We start from the raw sequence: 23,094 nt of genomic DNA, 5'->3' as shown, positions 1-23,094 counted from the left end.
TCAACTGAGACAGTTCAATTTTTCACAAAAACACGACTTCGCAATTAGTGTCTAAAATTTCGCCGATTTTTGCGTATAATTAGAAGAAAAATCAGTACAATTCTCAGTTTGAAATTTCCAGCGATTTCCTTGACTGAAAATTTAGCAACGTTGCAATTAAGTGACATTTTTCTTCTGAAAACCGATGAAACGGACGCAACTAACCAAGGCCAACAGACCCCAGACGGCCAGGGGATTTGTTTTTACTGGCGTCCCGTCCCAAATAGAAAATCGTAGGCATTCATTACTGGAAAAATATGGCGATTGATTTAATTTAGTGAAGTAATTTATTTCCAACCAACAAAGAATACAAACAAAAAACAGTTTTTACTTTTAAATAAGAACAAAAATTTGATTAAATTACAGAGGAAATTTTCTTATGTCGTGAGAAAATAAAACTAAAAACAAGAACAAACGTAGAGAAAACTAAGAATTTGACTAGTCGTGAAAATTTACATTTCAAAAGATGATTTTTTTTTCATCCGTACGAAAGAAATCTGATGAAAGATTGTGAGTCCTGCAGAGCGGCTAAAAGAAACTTTCGTGCTTAGGCAGATGAGAACTACTCAGCCTGGCCAAAGATAGAATGCCAAATTCGCACTGTTACTAGAAAGAGTAGCAATTTTTAAGAGAGAATAGCATGAAAAAAAAATCCTTTCCAAGTAAAAGTTGAGCCGGAATATCTTTGGCACTACACTAATTTTAACAGTAACAGAAATCAATTAAATTTCAAGAAATCAGTCTTCATGGATGGGTACATCCGTCAAAATTATCTGATATCGAATTCAAACAAGAATCTAGTCTTGCTAAAAATTTTGATGAATAAGAAAGAGAATACAAGCAGAGGCAGCGGCAGCACACGTGTAAAAAATATCAGTGCTACGGAGAATTATTTTTTGAATTTCAATCCTTTCATCATAAACTTACCCGGAATAAATACTTCGTTTTATCTTATGATGGAAACACCGGTAACAGTGGATTATAATACGCAAATATGACAACGACAAAAAATAAATAAATAATTAGAGTCAGAAGTATGAAGAATCTGTGAAGTTTTTCAGGCAACGGTGCCTAACTCAAAAGAGGGATAACTCTAAAACACTGCATACATGTTGTTATCAGCTTGTTTCGGCTATTGTGAGTTGTTCATGGGAAAATTAGTCTAATTTTAAAACGACGAGACAGTAAAAGCAAAATAATTTCTACAATAATTAATAGTTCATTCCGAGGTTCTTTATCTCGGAAAAATGCACAGCTTCCGCAGACGGCGGAACTACCATGCACCGTAACCGAGTGTTCGTTATCCATGCGGGAACCGGGATTTAGACGATAACAAAATAATATTATCCTTACTTCTTTGGCAATGTTACAGTATTGTATAACAATTATCACTGCACGCTCCCGAACAGCCAGCTAAGAATTCCTGTACTGTCCCGAGCGAAGTGAAAACATAGTATATTATTAGCAGGTATTCATATCATGTCAGGCGGAACGCGTGACACACCTTGATTCATGACATATTCAGGTAACTTGTCGGGCATTTAATGTACAATTTAATCGTACAGAGAACCAATATGTAAGGCTCACAGCTGCAAATGTAGATTTTATGGTGAATATGAATCTCGGCGCGTATGGGGAATATTTTCGGCACTCAAAATGTTCAGCTTTCCCCAACCACGCATTAGATTCCGTGCTGTTAGGTTTCCTCAGCTTCCCTGGAGGACCATCATGGAGGATGATTTACGTACGGCACGAACATTTCGTAAAGGTTGATCTAGAGTCTGAAACTTCGATTTTTCCGATATTGATCAAACGTTCCAAAAATTCGATCGTAATCAGATTACAAAGACTGGTTTAGAGGGCTCCATCATATTTTTTTATCGCAGTTTCGATGGTTCAAATGTAAACAAACACATGACGGTAAAATACGTGTAGGTGTTTCTTTTCTTGCGATCGAAATTTCTCGAGTTTAATGAGTCCTTAATTGATTTATGACCTATGAATGACTAAATTGCAATGAATTAACACAATTAACTCACAGGGAGGTCGCTATGTATTTGCTCCGGTTTGAACCATTGATATTACATCAAATGACATAGTCGCTAAATCAGTCTATGCACAACAACTATAGCAAATCGAAATTTCGAATATTGCAAGAATGACTTAGCCCCTGAATCAGTCTATTTCATAATCTATCTGGTAGCCATCGATTTTGAAATTTTAGCCATCTCGGTGACCGATGTCATCAACGGGGGGCTCCATTCAGCGACCTAAGGGTTAAGTTTGGAATCTTGGGGAGTGTTTCGAGGCCTTTGGAGGCGCTTCAAAGTCTCTAGGAGTGCTTCAAGGCCTTGGGAAGTCAGGGTGTCTACTAAAACAGGCTCGTTAAAAATAAGTACTTTTACAGTACTTTTTCAGTACATTCTCAAGAAATTCAGTAGCTCCTCCAACAGAAAAATTCCGTGCTTTTTCAGTACCTCCATTTGATAAAATTTGAAAAATTTCAAAAATTTGAAATTACGACCAAAATGCCAAAAATTAAAAAACAAATTCCGGACCTTTTTGCGGAATTTCCGCACTTTTTCAGTACTTCCGGACCGCCCTTAAAAAATCAGTACGATTTCCGGACTTGTAGACACCCTGGGAGTGCTTCAAGGTCTTAAGGGGTGTTTCAAGACCTCGAAGAGTGTTTCAAGGTCTTTGGGGGTGTTTCAAGATGATGTGGGTGGAGAGCGTATCGTTGCGCTTGAAGATGGCCGGACAGAACTGGCAGTTGAACTGGGGTCGGATGCCGCACTCGTATCTGCGATGTCGGCGGAGTGTGTTGGGGAAAGCGTAGCTCCTGCCGCATTGGTTGCACGGGTACTTGCCCGCCGCTGCCGTCGTCGTCGCTCCCTTCCACGCCTCGTCCGCCCGAGAGAACGGCTCCAGGCCGGGCATGCTCCCCCTAGACTCTCGACATCTCCCTGGAAATCATAGTCACAGCTACATTAGATCAGGTCAACGGCTCGAAACCAGCAAGACTTATAAGTCGTGTTCATTCTTACGCAGCTCCTCTCCTTCAGCAGCCCCATGTGCTCATTAGCCGATCCAGAAAATTGGCAACATTATTTTTCTTGATTAAAACCTATGAAAATGTATCGATTCTTGGACGGGCCAGGTGCTCCGACAGGAATCGATTATTTAACATAGGTTCCAATGGAGGAAATCCGGTGTTGCCAAATTGCTGGATCCGCCTCTGCATGTGGTTTAAATCATCTTCTAACCTACCTCTCCTCTCACATGGGGAATTTTGACAAATCACATACATGTGGATTCTGAACGTAATGTGGAGATGGGGCCACTTTAGTGATCAGAAGAAGGAGAGGAATATGAGAGAGAGGGAGTGGGAGGGAGAGGGAGGGGGAAGAAAAATTAGGAGAAAAGGAGGAAACAGAGAGTATAAAGTGGAAAATAATGAAAACGACAACTGAGTAAGAGCAAGATGAACAAAAAGACGGGGAAAAGATTTGAGAAACTTGGAGAAGGCGCATCAGTGCAGGTTTTGTTATTCCGCGAAATAGGTGTTTGAAGAATTAATTACATGGGTCCTAATGGCGGAGAGAAAGTTCAAACTGACTTTTTAATGCTTAAAAATTGGAATTTGGGAACGAGTTCTTCACAAAAAATGCATTAAGACTAGTTTTACGCGAAATTATTAATATCTCAATTGTTTCAAAAACTGCACTTATGCGCCTTGTCCTCCAAGCCCCTCATTTAATGTTCTTCCATACCCTTCCTTCTTCCTTCTTTTTCTCTTCTACTTATTCCTCTTTTTTTCTTCTTCTGATTTTCAACGCGTCCCATCTGCAGTCAACTTGGAGTCTTCAGCTATTTCATGTGTATGATTTTCCAGTGCCAACCATCCGGATTTGAATAAGACCCTACTTGATTTTATCCAGTTGTAGCAAGGAAGATGGCAACTTGGAAACCTCTAAAGCCGGGTATCCAATATTTCCTGAAGGAGCAGATGGACTGGACACTTCTGCTTCATATGGGCTAAAAACTTATTTTTTGGAAATATTAAAAGTAATGAAAAAACAACTGGTAATTTGTTCCGTCACACTTAACCAAATGAAGTACTTCCAAAAAATAGACCCCTCCCCTCCCACGAAATAAGGAAAAATGTATTCATTACATGCAATGTTTTCAAAACATTTCCTAAAATCGAGTTTTGAAGTTATTTACGGTATAATATGTTTTCTTGGTTCCAAATTATTTGACGGGAAAAATCTACATGTTTTAATGACAGCAGGACATTTCGGGGACTTGAACGCACGGGGAGGGAAGTAGAAATGGTGAGGATGATGTCATTGTATTTCCACTGTAATAACGAAGAGATGAATGACCTTGAGAACTAAGCAGAGAACATTCTAAGATTTTAGAATCATCGCATTGAGAGAAAAATGAACAAGAAGTTAAATGGACAGTATTAAGAGTATAATTTTTTTCAAATAAAACTAAACAAGCTATTAAATCTAAAATCTAAAAATAAAATAATAATCAGACTAGATGACGAAACAAAGAAGCAATTAACTCATGCTGAGATAGCTTACTGAACCGGAGAATCAAAATATTAAAATTAGCTGATAAATATTTGAGTTCTTCTTTTCATTATGATACACATAAAATTTGGCAAGAACAATTTTCTACTGTTCGTGAGTCTTCTGATGCTTTTAAATAAACTAAATGATCTTTCTCTTCGCAGTATTTGAAATGAGTGGATTTTGATTCTATTGCGCACAATAATATTAAATTGGTTACGCGCGTTCATGCGATTCATCTATATTCAGGTTCAAGTCGACTAAAACGGCTCAATGAGACTGAATAAGAGATTGACTTTATACTATAAAGGTCGGTTTTGAACGTTAAGGCAAAGTTGGTAAAAGTGGTAACTCCGGACTTAAATCCTATAATTTACAGATTTTGGGAACTAATTGTTTAATGGATGTTTTGCTGACTATTTGGCACATAATTAGGGGCAATTAAAGGCCACGGTATTTTCTAAAAGACATTTTACGCTGGGGGGCCGTCCCTAATTTACGTAACGGTAAATTTGCTGTTTTTTGACACCTCTCACCTGTAACGCTCCGTGACGCTAGGCTAGACACCCTAAAAATTACGTGACGCTTGTCCTGACCTCCAACCCTCCATTTTGATAAAAACTAATCTAAATATCAACCTACATTTACTGAACGGACTGGCGTTTCTTCTTCGTGAGGGAAAATGAAAGTACTACGGGGAATATTTTCGAGATTCTTTAAAACTTCGGAGAGACGAAAAAAAAAAAAAAAAAAAAAAAAAAAAAAAAAAAAAAAAACCGCAGAAACTCGAAAATAAAAAATATTTAAACTCGTTGCGTGACACTTGGCTCTATACCCTCCCCCCACTCCCCTCTAACGCCGCGTAACGCTGACAAAGACCCTCCTCCCCTGGAGCGTTACACAATTTAAGCCCATATCATACGACGACGTGACGCCACTTTGAGAGCTCTGCTTTGATCGTCTGAAACGGGCTTTAGGGACAACCCCTAAAAGCTGCTTAGTTTAAAGCAGGGATGCAGATTATTCTCGACCTTTATCCAGAGGTCAAACGGAGAGAAAACAATGTTGCCAACTTCCCGGATCCGCCACAGGGACAGGATCGTGTCAGTTGATGGCGTCGTTGAGTTCCATGGCTTCGAAGACGTCCAACTTGTCGACGTGGATCCTCCGGACGTGGGACTTGAGGTTGCTCTTGATCTTGCACTTCTTCGGGCAGAACGGGCAGTTGAACATGGGCTCCTTGCCGCACTCGTAGCGCATGTGCGAGTTCAAGCCGGACTTGTACCTGTAAATCGAGTGGCACTTGGGACACTCGAACACCACCTCCGACAACTGGTCGTACGACGCGGCAACGTTGTCCCCGGCCTCCGTCCAGTCTGCAAACCAACATTATCAGTATCTTTATTCTTATCCCATGCCATCCAGAACTTCGCTTCAACCCCCTCCCCCCTCCCCAAGCAGTGCATGGAGAAAAAAACTTTCCTATGAGGACTCAACGTCACTTCTTTTGCAACACTAAAGTTTTCCGTGTAAAAGCGAATTTTATTTAGAGGTTTGGTGCTACTTTTGTACCTGAACCTCCGAGCTGTCACTCTAATTGAGTTCGGAACATCTGATTCGTTAGTTACCGAATCGCAGCGTTGGTGCATGATTTCGGTACAGGTCTCGATACGCGATCAAATTCCGAACCAATTCTGATCAAAGTAAACCAGTTGATGACTGATGGTCACCATGCAACGGTCCTCTTGGATCAAAATTGGACGGGCCGCCAAATTTTGATCAGAATGGAGATCACCATTCATCATTTCTTGCCACACGAAACATTTCTGCACGGTTTTCATTTAAAATTAGGCGAAGTAACGATTTTCAGACGGATGACTCCCGACACTTCGATGGTAATTGGTTCGGGAATTTGATCGTGTATCGAGGCCTTACCACCTCGCTAGGTGGTTCAAAAAAGGTTCGACCTATCGAAAACAACGGATCTGATTGGTCGAATCTGGTAACAACGGTGTCCACTGGTGTTGGTGATTGATGAGACAAACCGGGACAGAACTTCCCAAAGAGGCTCGGAACACAAAATAAAATTCCCTTTCAGATGCCTACATATGGAGAGTACGCAATACAAATTAAACCAATGATATATTTTTCAAAGGAAAGAAAGGATTAACGTTAAGTTTGTTCAACCGCTCGGACAAAGTGACGAAATCACGTGTAAAAGTAATATTTAGTCTTATTCTTAATTCTACGTAGTTGAAATGAAAAAAATAAATTCCAATGCCATTAGGAATTAAAAATAATTTATTGAAAACAAAACAAAACTCTACATGACTGAAACAACTTTGTAAAAATAATTTTGGTTAAGCAAACGTGTTCATTGACAAGGGTACTTTTAAAATTTACAAAACGTGTTTTACAGCTTGCGTGGCTGCGATAACAATAAATGAATGTTGACGTATTCTTCACTCAAACTTTCATTTGTTTGATGATGCATCCGATGCAGTGGCGAGGCATGAATGATCGATTATCGATATTTCCCCCTTTGAAGCTATGGCAAAGGATTGATTGAGGTGTTCGTTGTGAACACCCTGTTTATCGATCCTTTTTCATAGGTTCAAATGACAGATCAATCGATACTTCGCAAAGCACGCCACGCCACTGTTCTGACGGCTAAATTTTGTTAATACGGCACTCAATTTCCAACAAAGTTTATAAAAACAGCTCTCATCTCCTTTTTTGGGGGGAAAAACTTTCAAATAGAATAATTCATTCCTGAGAGGCTTAGATACTCGGAACTTTGAAGGGACCAAGAGTACAAGGCAACGGTTAGACTGGATTGAATAACTTTTCGAGTGAGTTTTGTTGATGGAGACAGAATGAACAATTAACGAGAGCAAATGAGACCAAACTATGAAAATTACATTTTTAAAAAAAATACTCTCAACAACAGGAGGTACATATGGCGAATAATATTCCACCAAAATACTTATTCTCAAGCGCTGAACTTCACTCAGCCTTATACAAATATATTCAATTACAATAAATGCAAAGGCACTTGCATGACGACATCAGAGCTACATGTGTAAAGAGTGTACTCGAGGAACATCTTAATACATTTATTTAAGAAACTTACGTTACCATGTGTGCGACTATCAATACGACGGTGATCAGCACATGAAATTGAAGTTTTTAGAAATTTTAAACTAGTGTAAAAACGAAAAATGTTCGTGAAAAAAGGGAAGTCTCTCAACTTGATTGGTAACGGATGGGATCTCCTACAGGGTCTTTCAAACTTCATTCGGTGGTATTCAAGGAGTCAGTCAAATAATAACATAATTAAAATAGGAGACTTACACATAAATGAGATAACATTAAATTAAATACAGCTAACTTCTCTACAATCCAACTACTGACGCCATTAAAAAGAAAAAAAAATCGTCAGATAATATGGATCTCACTTTTTCAATGTTTATATGAACAGGGAAATAAGATTGAGGTCAAAGTGAACTAACTTATAATGGTTTAGAATATACGAATAAAACGACTAAATTAATGGCTTCCCGCAGAATAGAACACGGTGATGTAAAGTATGGCCTCAAACGCATAATCTACGTAGAATGGAAATTCAATAAAGTATTAGTGGGTAAATAAAAATACAGTAGGTGAGAAAATGACAGGGCAAGAGGTTGTCAACATTAAAAAGGTGGAGCGACAAGATACTACTTTTTTAAAAAGGTAAGGTCAATTTAGAGCAGCTTTTTAAAGTTAAGCCAATACTTTCAAAAGACGAATAAAAAATAGACCTTTTTCCTGTATACGTCACAGAGTCTATGAGAATAAACTTTAAGCCACTTTAAATAATCTATTAAGATCGTTTTATCTTGTAACCTGAATGCAGTATAATATATGTTTAAAAAAACCAATTGGCCCACAAATTCTGAACTTAAGGATGGTTATTTCAAAAAATATGTAAAAAAGAGCAATTTAAGAGAAGAAAGAAAAAAATACACATATTGTAATAATCCTGTTCAGCCAGTCTTATAGAATTGATCATAAACATTAATGAAGCTTCTACGCGACTTCAAAAGCATATCGGGTAACTAATTTGACTCAACTCTACAGGGATAATACTAAATACAAACTAAGACACGAATGGAAATAAACTTAGAAAAGTGCGAGAAAATGAAAAAGACTAGTACATGAAGTGGTATGAGGTAAAATAATAATAAAAGGATGTACGAAAGAAGATAGGCACTAACTCCTCAAATAAATGAAAATTACAACACGATAAACAAAAATATACAATAGTGATTGGGTCTAGTTCCTAGAACGACTTCATCAAAACAGGAAAGTTTAATACAGAATAGCATGGCTCGCGTAACATTGATTCCATCAAACCAATTTCACTCTTTTACGAAATTGTTACGATCAGTTGAAGTTTATTTTAACATTTTTAAAAGGGCTACTATATTTCTGATCTGCTTTAGTAGAAACATATGTACCATTAACTTTCCCATGCAGATAGGTGGTTTAGTGGAGGAGCCAGAAATAGAGTTGCAAATAGGGTTCCTCATCGCAAAACGTAGTCTGAAAATTGAGAGCTGCCACCGGTTCAACAAGAGCAGAGGCAATTTTTGCAAGATGGCAAACCTGATTTTCCTTCATTCAACTCCATTATGAACAATCGATTCTGAGTGAGAATATCGATAGTTTTAAATGCATCGAAATGTACGGAACTCAGTTTTACTACTTTCGCAAATGCCACTGAACGAGGTAACATTTTTTTCAAGCGACTAGACTAGATTCAGAATCTAAGGAGGCAATATGTTTCAATTTTAGATAAAAAGGATTCTTCATTCCCCGAATATGTTTTGCTCTCGTCGCGGAACCGAATATTTCATGGGATCTATACAAAAATTCCTGAAGCTTTTCATGGATGAGTTGGACATGAAGACTGTTTACCGGGGGCTTGGATTTCGTTCACAACAGCTTCGAAAAATCGAACTAAAGTATTTATGTATGCGGTACATTGAAAAGAATAATCACAAGAAGGTGATCAGCAGAGCTCATTTCGACTATCAAAACCAGAAACGTTGAATCATCAAAAATCCAATTAAACCCATTACGTATTTTACACGTACCCTGAAGGGATGAGACATTCTTTAATTTAGTGGGTTTTCATCTTTTCTTTACCATGAAAGTAATTTTTACAACACGCGAAGGGCTAAAAAATTTTGTTAGATTGAAAAAATATGGTGAAAAGTGAAAAAAGGGGTGTTTTAAAAACATCGTTCCAATAAAAATTAAAGGGTCTAGGCATTCGAAAATGTTTAAACTCGTCGCCTTAAAAATTATGAGTATGGTTACACTGTTGATGTTATCATTTTGCTCTATGCTTCAAAAGGAGACCTTCTTCGTACAGGAATTTTCCATGAGATAATCGATTCGGTCAACAGAGCGAAAGTCTAAGGAGAGCGAGAAATTCAAAAATTACAGAATGAATTAGTTAGATCAAACGCAACTAGGTGGGGAGTTCGACTAAAATACATTCTTATCCACACTAAATAATATCACTATACCTCTCGAAACATCTTCACGCAACAGAAAAGGATAATTAACATGAGAGATATCCCGTAGGCTTAATAATTTAGGTATGTTCAATTCGAGGGGAAAAATACATATGATATTATTTTAAAGAGGAAAAATCAGTCACTCTTATTTGATCACTTCATGAAATTACTATTAATAATGATTCCTAAACATCGTGATTCAGATTACTTGAACTTTGTTGTAAATAAGAACTCAATAGGATAGGAAAATGATAGATTAAGAAGGTCAACAAATGACATTTTTTGGTAAAGAATATTTGTTAAGATTCAGAAAAATAATGCAACTTGTATAGTGCAATATAAATTAGTGTCATCGGTTGGGAAACAGGAACATATTGGAGTGATGTCTACTACAAAAAATAGATTATACTTTGAGATTGAGACACACGCCACATTTCATATAACTGATAAAAATATAGGTTTTGAACCTTGGACGTGGACTACAATTTTTGTCTCCTCAGAAAAATTTTCCAGAGCAACAAAAAAAAGAAAAAAGCAAAGGAAATCAAGACGTGCTAAGCACGCATGTACAAGCTCCAGTTAACATAATTAACGACTAGAGGCGGATCCAGCAGGACGGCAAAATTGACATTCCTCCATTTAAACATGTTATTAATAATCGATTCTTGTCGGAGCACCTGACCCCTCTGAATCGAATCATTTTCATGGGTTTATTCGGAGAGGAACTAATGTTGCCAACTTGCTAGATTTGTTAATGCTGACGACAGCCTCCCAACATAGTCAACCAAAAGTTTAATGTTAGATCAGCTTTAAAATAACTTTAAGAATTAAATATGATTGATTAAGGCTTTCAGATTAGACACATTTGTAAGAGGGAAAAATTTTAGACGTTACCCGAAATGAATGCCTACGGTGGATGGAATTTACAAAAAAAAAAAAAAAAAAAAAAAAAAAAAAAAAAAAAAAAAAACATTCCACCACAGCACAGTACATGACTAACATCACATGAGATTTAATACCATGAAGGACTTCAGGCTGAAGCAATGTTTAAAGTCCCGAGAAATTATTTCACAGAGCGAATGAATTCATTAGCATTGCATTCTATCCGACTATAAATATTCAACAAGAATTCCATTAAAATGGAATCAATCTCCAACCCTTTGAATAAAATATTAAATCCGTATAGTTTAATAAAAAAAAATGTACGGAATGCAAAATCAATATTTAGACGCTTCTGTCCCTGAAATACACATGGAGGTGCAGGATGATTTCATTCAGAGGGTTGATTCTATACGGCATACGGCAGAGACTGTTGATTCTATTCTACCGCATGCTAAGTATATGATTACTTTCCTTAAAGAGTCGTACATGAATAATACTTGCTTGGTGGAAATCATTTAAATAAAATGTGATACTTAGATTTTGACTTAAAGCTCGGAATGCGATCAGCTTGATTAGTTTTCGCTGATCAGTGAGCTGAGACCGTGAAAACACGACTTTTATGGTTTAAAACAACCATTGATATCACATCCAATTTGTGGGTGTTCTTCGCGCCAAATTCTGCCGAATAAATCCCTTTAAGCTATTAGTACAGTGATCTAATTTTTTTTCTACCTAAAGGTCCATTTTCACTGCTAAAAAAAGTTACTATTGCTAACTCAGCTGACTCTGTTTGGTGCAGTACAGTAGGCAGATTGGTTTTTAACAATGACTACCACCATACCACCGGTATTTCGGTAAATTCCGGAAAACGCCAGTTCGGCACGAGACACGGTATTCTTTAGGCACCACGAAAATATGTTTTCTCTACAAAAATTCATAGGCGAAGCAACGGTAAATTCGGAAAAAAACTCTTAGTCAAAAGTATGAACATTTGACATGAATCTAATGGTTGGCAACTCATATAGATGACATCATTTTTATTTTTGCCGTTTAACTAATGTTAAAAAATAATACTTAAATCTTCAGAGGCTAATTTTCCCAACCTCACCACTGTGTGAATCATGCTCTGGGTAAAATTTCAGGAGAAAACATAAACCGCAGTGGTTCAATTTGCGCTATGACTGATATACTGTTTAGCTGGCGTAAATAATTAATTTGGTTGGTGTAAAGGACCAACTAGAGTAGCTGAGTACAAAGCAGTCATCGCCCCAAAGACCCTAACTTTCCCAGATTCCCAGCGGGCTGATCATTGAAATTGATACATGAAGCGATAGACAAAGGAAGCGATAAAAAAATGGAGCGATCCTAACGGAGATGTTGCATGTGTGAGGGATTTGCGATTTGACCATTGATTCTTATGTAAAAGTTCGCGAGAAACACGATGGTGCCACTGGTTTCTCTGAAATCATCTCCCAAGCTCAAAAAAAGCTCTCAAAGTGAGTCCAAAATGGAGGGGATATCCCACCCTACCCTGAGAGTCCACCTCTACATCAAAACAAACCCTCCATGCAAAGGTAGGTAGTAAATACATTAGCAGGGTTGCCGTGTTTTCAGTTTTGGAATCCCCAAATAAAGTGGCAACCCTACTAATGTATTTGCTCCCTATCTATGTAAGGAGAGTTTCTTTTGATGTAGAGGTGGACTCTCAGGGTAGGGTCATCGGGTGGGATATCCCCTCCATTTTGGCCTCACTTTGAGAGCTTTTATTGAGCTTGGGAGATGATTTCAGAGAAAACCAGTGGCATCATCGTGTTTCTCGTGAACTATTACGTAAAAATCTATGGTCAAATCGCAAAGCCCTCACACATGCAACAACTCCATTGCTTGAAATGGGCGGTAGTTAAAGATAACGGGGGAAATGATGGACTAACTATAGGATCTCTTGTGAGTTACTAGTCGCTAGTCTAGTGCTTCTTGATCCATTGCTATCACCCGTTTCCACCAAAAAGATCGCTCCATTTTCTGCTCGTCCTCTTTGTCTATCAATTCAATAATCAGCGGGCAGATTTTTGAAATTAACCGACGAAGCTATAGACAAAGAAGACATAGGGAACTTGGAGCGATCCTATTGGTTGGAACGGGCAGTTGTCATATATCAAGGGGAACACTGATGGACTACGTAAAGGGTGTCTCGCGGATTGCCGTTCGTTAGTCTATTACCTACCTATTCTGTCCATTGCACTGAAAATAAAATAGTTCTGTTCATAGAGCTCCTGCACTTTTTTGTCACAGCTACAGAAGTTTTCGTTATTAGGACAGAATACTCTGTGCTCACGACCGAAGTTCTATTCTCACAACGTGAAAAGTTCAGTGAGTATAACAAAGAAAGTTCAGGAACACTGTGAACGGAGGGTTCTGTCATCAGCACCGACTATTTTTTTGCGTGTGCGACCACCCGCTTCCACCAATAGGATTCTTCCTTATCCTCTTGGTCATATTTGTCTATCGCTGTGTCTACCAATTTCAAGAATCAGTCCGGACACTGGAAAAAAAGGCGCTTGGATCTAGAGTCCAGATTCTTGAAAACAATGACAAGAAAAAATACTCTTGATTCAATCGGATTTCTGCTTGGATCAAAAGGAAATCCGCTTACATGAAGAGAATTGGTTCTTGATTTAATCAAAAATCCGATCGAATCAAGAATATTTTTTCTTGTCAATGTTTATAAGAGTCTGAACTCCGGATCCAAGCGACTTTTTTTTCCAGTGGAGCCTACTGGAATGATTCATGGACGACCTCACAGTTCCACGTTGGGGGCGGGCGGAGATCATTGGAGGGCGATGGCGCTCTGGACCTCGGCCTTCTCGAGGTTGACCTCGTGCTTGTTCCTGACGTGGCGGAGGAGGTCGGCCTTGTGCTTGCACTTGTACATGCAGAACGGGCAGAAGTGGTTGGGCTCCTTGCCGCACTCGACGCGGATGTGCCGCATGAGGTTGTTCTTGTAGGTGTAGGTCTTGAGGCACTTGGGGCACGGGAAGTGGCCGGGGGCTTTGGAAGGCGACTTGTGGTACAGGCTCATGTGCTTCATCATCCCGGAGCCCGAGAGTTCCTCGTTGAGTTCCTCCACGAGCTCCTCGGACAGCTCCTCGTCGGCGCGCCACTCCCGCTTCTTCTTCATGCTCCCCACGCCCGACAGATACTCCTCCAGCGAATCTGAAAAACCCAAGTCAATTAGACTAGCTCTAGGCCGCCGGACCATAAGACTTGGCACTCATAACACATACAGGGTTATTCAAAAGTCACGCACCACTGGCTAGGAGGTGGGTGGCCATTTGAAATTTTCGAGTTGCCCTCACCCCCCTCCCTCGAGGGGATCAAAAACTGGAAAGTACCTTCAAAAGTTTCCCCCTCGATATGAGGAAAAACGTCTTGAACCGCAAATCGATATCATAATTAGAACTAAAGTTATGGCCAGAGGTGCGTGACTTTTGAATAACCCTGTGGCACACGGAGAAGAAAAGGGGTGATGCCAGCTTCTTCGGGCTGATTATTAAAGGTGATAGACCAAAAATATAAGAGGAAAATGGAATGATCCTATCGGTTGCGACTGGTGTTTGCTGCGGACTAAAAGTGGGTATGTTTTGTAATGATGGACTCATGGAAAAAAAGAGTAAGGGGTTATCCCCTAATTTGTTGAATGATATGGACATTTCCAATTTATTGTGGTAGTACCGCAACATTTGTGATTAGTAAACTAATTTATTGGAGTACTACCACAATTAATTGGAAAAGTCCATAACTCCACATCCTCCAACAACCCCGTGCTCTTTTCTTCCGAGATAACCAACTTTTTTCGAGTGTCTCGTGGTATCATTAGGTATCCTTTGTCCATCGCAACCACCGTCTTTCCACTTGCTGGATCGCTCCGTTTTCTTTTTGTCTTCGTTGTCTATCGCCTTGTCTATACATTTCGATAATCAGCCCACTAATTCGTTTACCGATACACTGTTACTCAAAGTGGAGCGAGCCATTGGGATTGGTCGGACATGAAATTATTTCCTACAACTACGAAAAATGTTGATATTTATACTGTCTCATTTGTGCGTGACATTATGGGTATTTGTAGGCAATTGTGCGAAAAAAATAATGTAAGTATATTTAAACTTCTACGTTTCGTATTGACAAAGATATCCGCTTTTAAAATTTCCACATTATATCTAACTTCTCTCGCTGACTCCCATTCGGCGACGGAGGAGACGTGGGACGAACCGGAACGTGCTTTCTTGCACATTTCAGTACAAAATAGGCTATAAACCATTCTTGGAGAAAGTCATATTTCCATAAACCACACCATTTTCTATAAAATCAACGACAAAAATGTCTGTAACCACTTTCATGGACCTCTCCCTAAGATGCCTGAAATACAAACACCTCCTTTTTTTCTCCAGGATCATGACATATTGTAAAATGAAGCTGCATTAGAAGTCGGAAGAAGAGGAGTAAGAAGAAGAGCAAGAAGAAGAGGAATGAAGAGAAAAAGAATCGAAGCAAAAAGCGATATTAGTGTTATGTTTTTATACATCGATTCACTCTTATTGTTAGCACCGACAATGAGAGAATTATGTCATTGCTTTTGTTTCGATCAAAGTCGATATAATAATCCATATGTTGGCGTCACCACTTAAAGCGTCAATTTGGAGGTGGATAGGGACTAGGGTCAGACAGGAGTTGGAACAGAGGCTCTCAAACTGTACAAATTCGCCGAAGGACAGGGAAGAGCAACGAAAAATAACCAAGAGTGCAAGCTCAAATTAGCGTTATTCTTCTTCCTTACTTTCGTTGTCTCAAGGGGACAGACCGATCCGAAGTTCCCCAGATCGACCGTCAAACTAGAATTTGTCTCCGTCTTCCCGCTTACGTGTCGCTCGCAATCAGCGGGATGAAAATGGACAAAAGGTGGAAGTTGAAAGACGAAGAATCATGCAAAGTTGAAAGAAGAATATGCGGCCTTGGTAATGGGTGCGAAATATGATTTCCCTAGGAAATGTCCAAAACTTTCAGTCTCACATTTCAAAAAAAATTTTTTTAGCGTGCAATTCCAAGTTTCTGGGAAAAGGGCCTTAAATAATATTGGAACCCCTGTCAAATTTAAGTTTAAGTCCTTTTATTCGACAAGTACCTGACGTGGAAGGTGGAAAAGTGAAAACAGCGGAAAAATTGTCTGAAGTCATTCAGCGATGGCCCCAAGTTCGATTTTCTATATAGGTAAGGAAACAAGCAAATGACAAACAACACTAAAATTAAAGTATTGCGCACGAAAAGTCGTAGGTTCCTGTATCTACTGCCCGAACAGCTACGAAAAACAACTGTTAACTAACTTACCAGATGCGAATCATGGGCCTCCAGGACATCGAATGTCAAGCTGCTGGCTTGATATATAAGGGTAAGATTCAGGCGTATTTCACCGATCGCCTGGTTCACTGATTATTAAATTCCCCCTTTTATATTTATTGCTACTGGTAACAGCGCCTGGCATATGCGTATTCGTGCGGCGAGATTTTCAAGTGGAATTTGACACAGGACATAATGACTGCCATCAGGTGCGTCCATTGTAGGACTGTTAGTTAAGATCAGAATTTGGGCATTAAGTTCTGCGATTTTCATCAAAATTAACAGAGAGGCCAATTTGAGGCTCACTCCTAGGAAAATGAATATGTGGCGCTTACCTGGGTCTTGGGAACGCACCAGCCCTAGGTGGATTGAATTCCAACCCAAAATGTAGGGAACGCCACTTTACCGACCTCCAGAAAACTACAGTACTTTTGTAGTTATTTTCAGGCAACTCCTGAAGCCTTGTCTCCACAGGACTTTTCATGGGATTCGTCCCAAGTTCGAATGGCAGGTTCGAATAAAACTTCTGGGCTTCTTCCCCTTGAAAAAAACAATAACAACATTTCTTCTTATTTTCTCTGAGTCGCTCTTAAGACTCCGCAAGGACTTACTTGGTACTGTGATTAGTGTTGACTAACTCAGTATTTCTCCCAACTTCGCAAGTGAGATTTTTCCTTGGGACAAATCCTATGCAACCTCCCTTGGAGACAAGGCCTCAGCAAGATGCCCAAGTTTTTTGTGTGCGTGGATTCAAGCGTTCGTAAAAAAACGAAAATTTATACTTGCGTCATTATGCATACTAAATAATCATTCTTGTGAATGATCAATAATTCCTCCGTGTTATTTGTATGTAAAATGAAGCAACGCCTTCAGGAAGATTTATGAGTTCTCAATTTGCCTATGTTGTATTTGTCAAGATTTTTGATTGGATCTTTCCTTTTAAATTTTCGAGAAAAACTTAGATGCTCAAAGTGTCTTCTTTGTCGTAAAGTTAGCCGCATCCAAGGCACATTTATAATAGATTTTCTTACGATCATACATAATGATTCATTCCGTGCACATTGAATGGGTGACAATCCGTCATTTTTTCAGCAAACTTACATAATTGTAAAATTTGCTGAACAGTGACTTAGGCAAAATGATCACGAATAAATATTCCTAATACTTCTAATGGAGTTCTTGCATGTGTGGGGGTTTTGCAATTGAAGACATTTTTCTTGTGTAAAATTTTGCAAGAAACATGATGGTGACGTTGGTTTTCTCTAAAATCAATTCCCAAGCTCAATAAAAGTTCTCGAATTTTAAACCGCAATGGAAGGGATATATCCTACTACGTTAACAGTCCACCTCTACATCTAGTCCAACACTCCATGCACAAGACGGGGAGAAAATGCTTTAGCAGGATTGCCACTTTTTTGAGGGACTCTACAGTTGGAACCACGGCAATCCTGTTAATGTATTTGCTCCCTGTTTGTGCACGGTGAGTTGGACTAGATGTAGAATAGTACTCTCAGTGTAGCGAGGTATATCCCCTCCATCACAGCCTAAACTTTGAGAGCTTTCCTCAAGCTTGGGGATTGATTTCAGAAAAAACCAGAGTCACACTCGTGTTTCTCGCAAAATTTCACAGGCCAAGAAGTACTTTAAACGCAAATCTCTGTTGCAAGAACTCCATTGGATGATTTAAAAAGCATCCAGTCGGTCATCTCGATGAAATACTCATTTGCCTTCGATTCCGAGCAGTGAAAGTAAACGAAGAAAATATAAAAAATAAAAAGAGAAAAAATAGAAAGACTAAGAGGTTGTATTGGAGAAAACCGTACACGATAAACCATACATCAGAAAATAAATAAGAACCTTTCAAATTGTCTGTTTAACAATGTCGTTCAAATTTTAATTTTGAAATTGATTTTAAAAGTGTGAAAAGAACCGACTGCACTGTTTAGTTATGAAAAACTTTGATTTGAGCTCATAAAATCAGTGACATTTTCAATCTGCTCAACATTTCGGCCTGCATTATGAAGACTTTCCTTGGCTAAAGAATTTATTTTGGACGAAACTATATTTAGAGTGCCTTCTTGGCATTATTTAATTTCTCACGATATTTTACGCGATTTATGAAATTTTCTTGCACAGTCCATAACGGAACTTCATTGTTGAGTGCGTGCCTGGAATATTCAAATAGGTTGAGGTTACTGACTTCAGTCACTCGAAACAATTATGTCTAAAGACTAATGACGACACAATCCTATCTTGTCATTCGAAATCGAGAAGAAGAGACGGTTCTGAAGTTAGAAATTGCTACTCAGCGGGGTTGTAATTCCTGAATTGAATAAGTTCTTTGTGCTTGGAACTAAGGTGGAAGAGCAACTCGTTCCTGTACTTGGCTCGGTACGGACATTTTGAGCACGGAAACCTGGGTTCTTTCCCACACTCATACTTCAGGTGGCGGTTCAAAGAGCCCGCATGTTTGTACTTTCTTCCGCACTGGTTGCACCTGTGAGCAACCTCTCTATTGCCGTAATCTGAAATGCAGACAAAGGTTACTAACGAGTAAGAAGTGTATACATCGAATTTAGCCCTTGGCGTTTGCTACGGATTTCCACCTTCAGACCACAGTCAGATGCTGGTAGAGAGGGCAGATGGTAAAAAAAATCGATGATCTCATTTCTTACTATTATCTTTTTCATTGAACGAGCAGTAAAAAACAGTCAAGTTTCGAGAAAACACGAGAAAGTTAAGGGTGAATTGGACCGCCTCAATTAAAGTAGCTTGACTGCCTTGAAAGTTGCCTGATACCTTCTTAATTTTTGTCTTTTCAAAAGAAAACTGAGTGACACTCCCGAAAGAGACGGTGAGAGTATTATTTAAAATGCAGAGGAAATTTAAAGACTGTATCAAGGGATTATGTTCCTGAGTATTTGGCTTCAAAAATAAAAGCGAGAGACAAGTGGGCAGCGTAAAGTGTAATTAAGCTGATTAGTCAAATTAGCGAAGATAATTGATAATCTTTTACTGATGTGCGGGTGAAAAATTGGCCAACTACCAGTTGCTTCATATATCTGTTCTGTTTTGAACCGTGGAAAAAAATAATACTATTTTTCTAATAGAGAGTTAGACAGGAATATTTTTATCTCGATTGAATGTGGATACCGATGCTACTAAAAAGAACCAAAGTATACCTATTCGTGGTGTAAAGTATAGTATTTCTATGATCACTGCAGAAAAGTCAAAGAGGAAAACCTGGCAAAAATGGAATTAAATGGAACAGTTTAAATGAAGAAATGCATTGAAAATTGCCAAAATTCCTTAAAACTTCACTCCACCACTTTGGAGGCTTATAGAGTTTGTTGATTGATGGTTCCAGAGAACGAATGCATTTATAGTTAAATTATTGAATAACTCGGCACTGTCGGAGGAATTTTCACTCAACCTCTCTCGGCTAAAAGAGAAGCTCGAAATATACAGTAAAAACGACTTAAGGAACTTGAAAGAGGTAACAGAAATAAAAAGAAAAACTTTAAATTAAAAGTAAAAGGAGAATAAGCACTTCGTATCAGAAAGTAAAAGCACGAGCGGTTTTCAAGAAAATAGAAATATATTAGAAAACTTAAACAAAACAAAATTATTATATAATATGGATAAAGTAGAGTTCAAAATTAAGACAGATTCTCTTGAAAATAAATAGTTCAAAGGGGGCCTTAGGCAACATGAAAGCTCTTCACTTCAATAAGTACAAAAACTATGCGCTGTTTGCATGCCGATGAGTAGTATACTAACTTGATTAAGTAGAAGATATTTAAAATGATAAATCCAAAATATGAAGAGTATGTAGAATGGAAAAAAAATCCATGCGCCTTTCTTCAGAATTAAAAAAAAACTTAGCAGTAAGATGCCTGAAAGGCAATAGCATGAACAAAATAAAACTAATTGGCTGAAGCCAAAAAGGAAGAATTAGAAAAGGGAGTATGATTGACGATAGTCTACTTTAAAATTCTCAGGAAAAAAGATGGGTGGTTTATCATGAAAAATAGTGCGTGCACGCATTTCAGAAATCGTTTGATAAGTAAGTAAATAATTTGAAATCCTATAAGAACAAAAGCAAACGATTAGAGATAACTTGATCGGAAAGAAAGATCAGGTTCAAAAAAACAACTTAAAAGGGACTTCAATAGTAAACCTTACTTTACAATTTGTTGCTATTTCTTAAAGAAAAGTTAATTAGCTCTGATTACTTGTATTTCACGTCAAAAAAACTTTCTGTTGGATTCAAAAGAGTGCCAAGAAATGTCAAAAGCTTTGGAAAATGTTTTACATTTGCTGCTCATTTGCACAGGTAGAATATGAGAAGAAAAGTATACATCGAGTGCAGCCATGCAACAGAATAGAAAAAAAGGTATTTACTGCTTTAATTGAACTGAAACTGATAAATAGAGAATAAAAGAGGAAACTAAATAGCTATACATAACAAAATGAATTTTTAAAAAATGATAGATAATACCTAAACACATTCACTAACGTTCGTTAGATCGTTAGAGCAATACAAGGTTTTTACTGAGGTAACTACTGGACGTGGAAAGTTTTAAAGAGTAAGAAAGGAAAGGAAACTTGAAAAAAAGTTTAAAAAAGTTAAGGAAAATAAGTTTAACGAGAGAAGAAAAGGAGGAAGAGGAAATTAAGACTCGGTAAATGTGGAAAGTGGCATATACCAGATTAACGAATCAGATGAGCTTTACTAAGAATTGGTGATCAGAGTAGAGTTAGAGAGTTGAACAAACACGCTATTATCTCATAACTATTACGTAAAGCCGTTACGATTCATTCACAAGGGTGAATAAAGGGGGATTACCTTAGTTTGATTGCATACGCCTACATTACGTGGAGGGGGTGTAATTATAGGTTAAATTAGATTTCTAATTCAAATGAAAATTTGATCGTATAGCTCACTACGAAATAAACTTCAAATCACTTTTTTAAGGGACTATGAGCTTTCGGAGGAATTTGGGGAGAATTTTGGGTAAAAGTACGCCTATGGAAGATTGACTTGAAGTCGCGCTTTTTGGAAGAATTTGCGCATTTGCGTTCTGGACTTATCTGCGGAGGGTCAGTTTCGCTGGCCGAAGAATTGTTCTTCTATGGTAGTCATCTACGGTTTAAAAAATGGTTTTTCTGCACGCTTATGAGGAAGTTGAACAAATATTAAAGGTATATTAGGTCGATTTTTTTAATTTAAACTTTTAAGTACGAGAAAAGGCAGGGTTAAAGTTAAGTAATTTTAAAACCTGTATTGCATGGACCTAGACATTTAATGGTAACTTTCGCGCCGATCCTACTCATGATTAGTCAACATTTTTTTAAAAAAATGAAGTAAATACAAAAGCAGAGAAACATCTTGTCGGTTTTCCAAAATGAGTTTTACCCACTCTTCAGAAGCTCCTTATATGTGAGGAAATTTTTATTTTTACCGACGGAAATTCTCTGATAAAAAGATACAGTTCGTCAGCTATGACAAAACAACTATTGCATGAATGACAGAAGACTCATTTAATGGAAGAAGAAGAAAAACTATTAAAACTCTCTTCGAATCAGGGAAACTTTCTTTTCAACTAATTGTTTTTATCTGACAATTTTTTCAGCGATACAGAGTAATTTCTAAGTTTCAAACATCGAAAGACGATTAAGTGGCCTCCGAAACTGACCCATCAAAAATAAGTTGAAGGGCTTTCATATTTATCGGGTGGTATGACGTAGCGTTCGCTTTAGTAACTTCTCAATGGTTTCGTTCAGCCATGTTTGGCAGAAAAATGCTGTATCAACTGCGTCCTGTACTTAGCGCGATATTCGCAAAGTGAGCATAGAAACTTGGGTGGTTGGCCACACTCATATGTGAGATGACGCTTTAACGACGATGATACTTGGTAGACTCTTCCGCACCTAGGGCAAGGGTAAGGTCCCGGTTTCTGGTCACCTACGTACATCAAACGAAATCAATCAGAATTAGAGAGGAGAATAATCAAATTAACTTATGCTTCCATGTAATTATACAGATGATACCCCTGCGTGCGCCTACATGCGTGGTAACATGAAAAAATGGAGACATTTAGAACATAATCGGACCCCATTTTGCAGTTAGGAGCCAAAACAGGGTGTCTATAGTTTTTTTTTTTTTTTTTTTTTTTTTTTTTTTTTCATTTTGGAAAATCCTGATGAAATTCTGATTAAATCCTGATTTTTCGCGGACTTCACTAAAGTGGCTCGATAAAAAAAACTGACCGGACGGCCGACTTTTCTCAAATTCTGATTTTACGACCGATTTTTCTTCAAATCCTGAAAAAATCGGGATTAAATCCTGATTGACCTCGAATCCTGATAGAATCGGGAAAATCCTGATGCTAGACACTCTGCAAAATTTCATGGCTCGTTTTAAAAACAACATATACATGCCTTTAATTTCTCTATTAAGTTAGGTGTTCTTATTTATGAGCCGGAGGTTGTGGTTTCTTAATGCGATGTGAAGTCCAGGTAGACACATTTAACTAGAATCAGCTTGACAATATTGCCTAATTTCCTCTCTTGTTTAATTTTTTTGTACAGAGGGACATCGGTAGATTCAGAACGTAGGCAACATT

The 23,094-nt window shown here is 38.2% G+C and overlaps 2 protein-coding genes across 2 annotated transcripts in view; both read right to left on the bottom strand.

The window, feature by feature from the left end:
• LOC109041050 (uncharacterized) overlaps nucleotides 1–23,094 on the bottom strand; it is a 146,427-nt gene that overhangs the window by 71,857 nt on the left and 51,476 nt on the right. The gene's annotated exons all lie outside the window — the stretch shown is intronic.
• LOC109041053 (uncharacterized) lies at nucleotides 2,703–22,248 on the bottom strand. Its single transcript, XM_072299703.1, has one exon. It carries the CDS (start codon nucleotides 14,331–14,333, stop codon nucleotides 13,902–13,904), a length of 432 nt encoding a protein of 143 aa, XP_072155804.1. The 5' UTR covers nucleotides 14,334–22,248; the 3' UTR covers nucleotides 2,703–13,901.

The sequence above is a fragment of the Bemisia tabaci genome, chromosome 1, assembly GCF_918797505.1.
Source record: "Bemisia tabaci chromosome 1, PGI_BMITA_v3".
In the NCBI taxonomy this organism is placed as follows: domain Eukaryota; kingdom Metazoa; phylum Arthropoda; class Insecta; order Hemiptera; family Aleyrodidae; genus Bemisia; species Bemisia tabaci.
The sequence above is the reverse complement of the archived record's forward strand: the minus strand, read 5'-3'. Positions and strand labels throughout refer to the sequence as shown.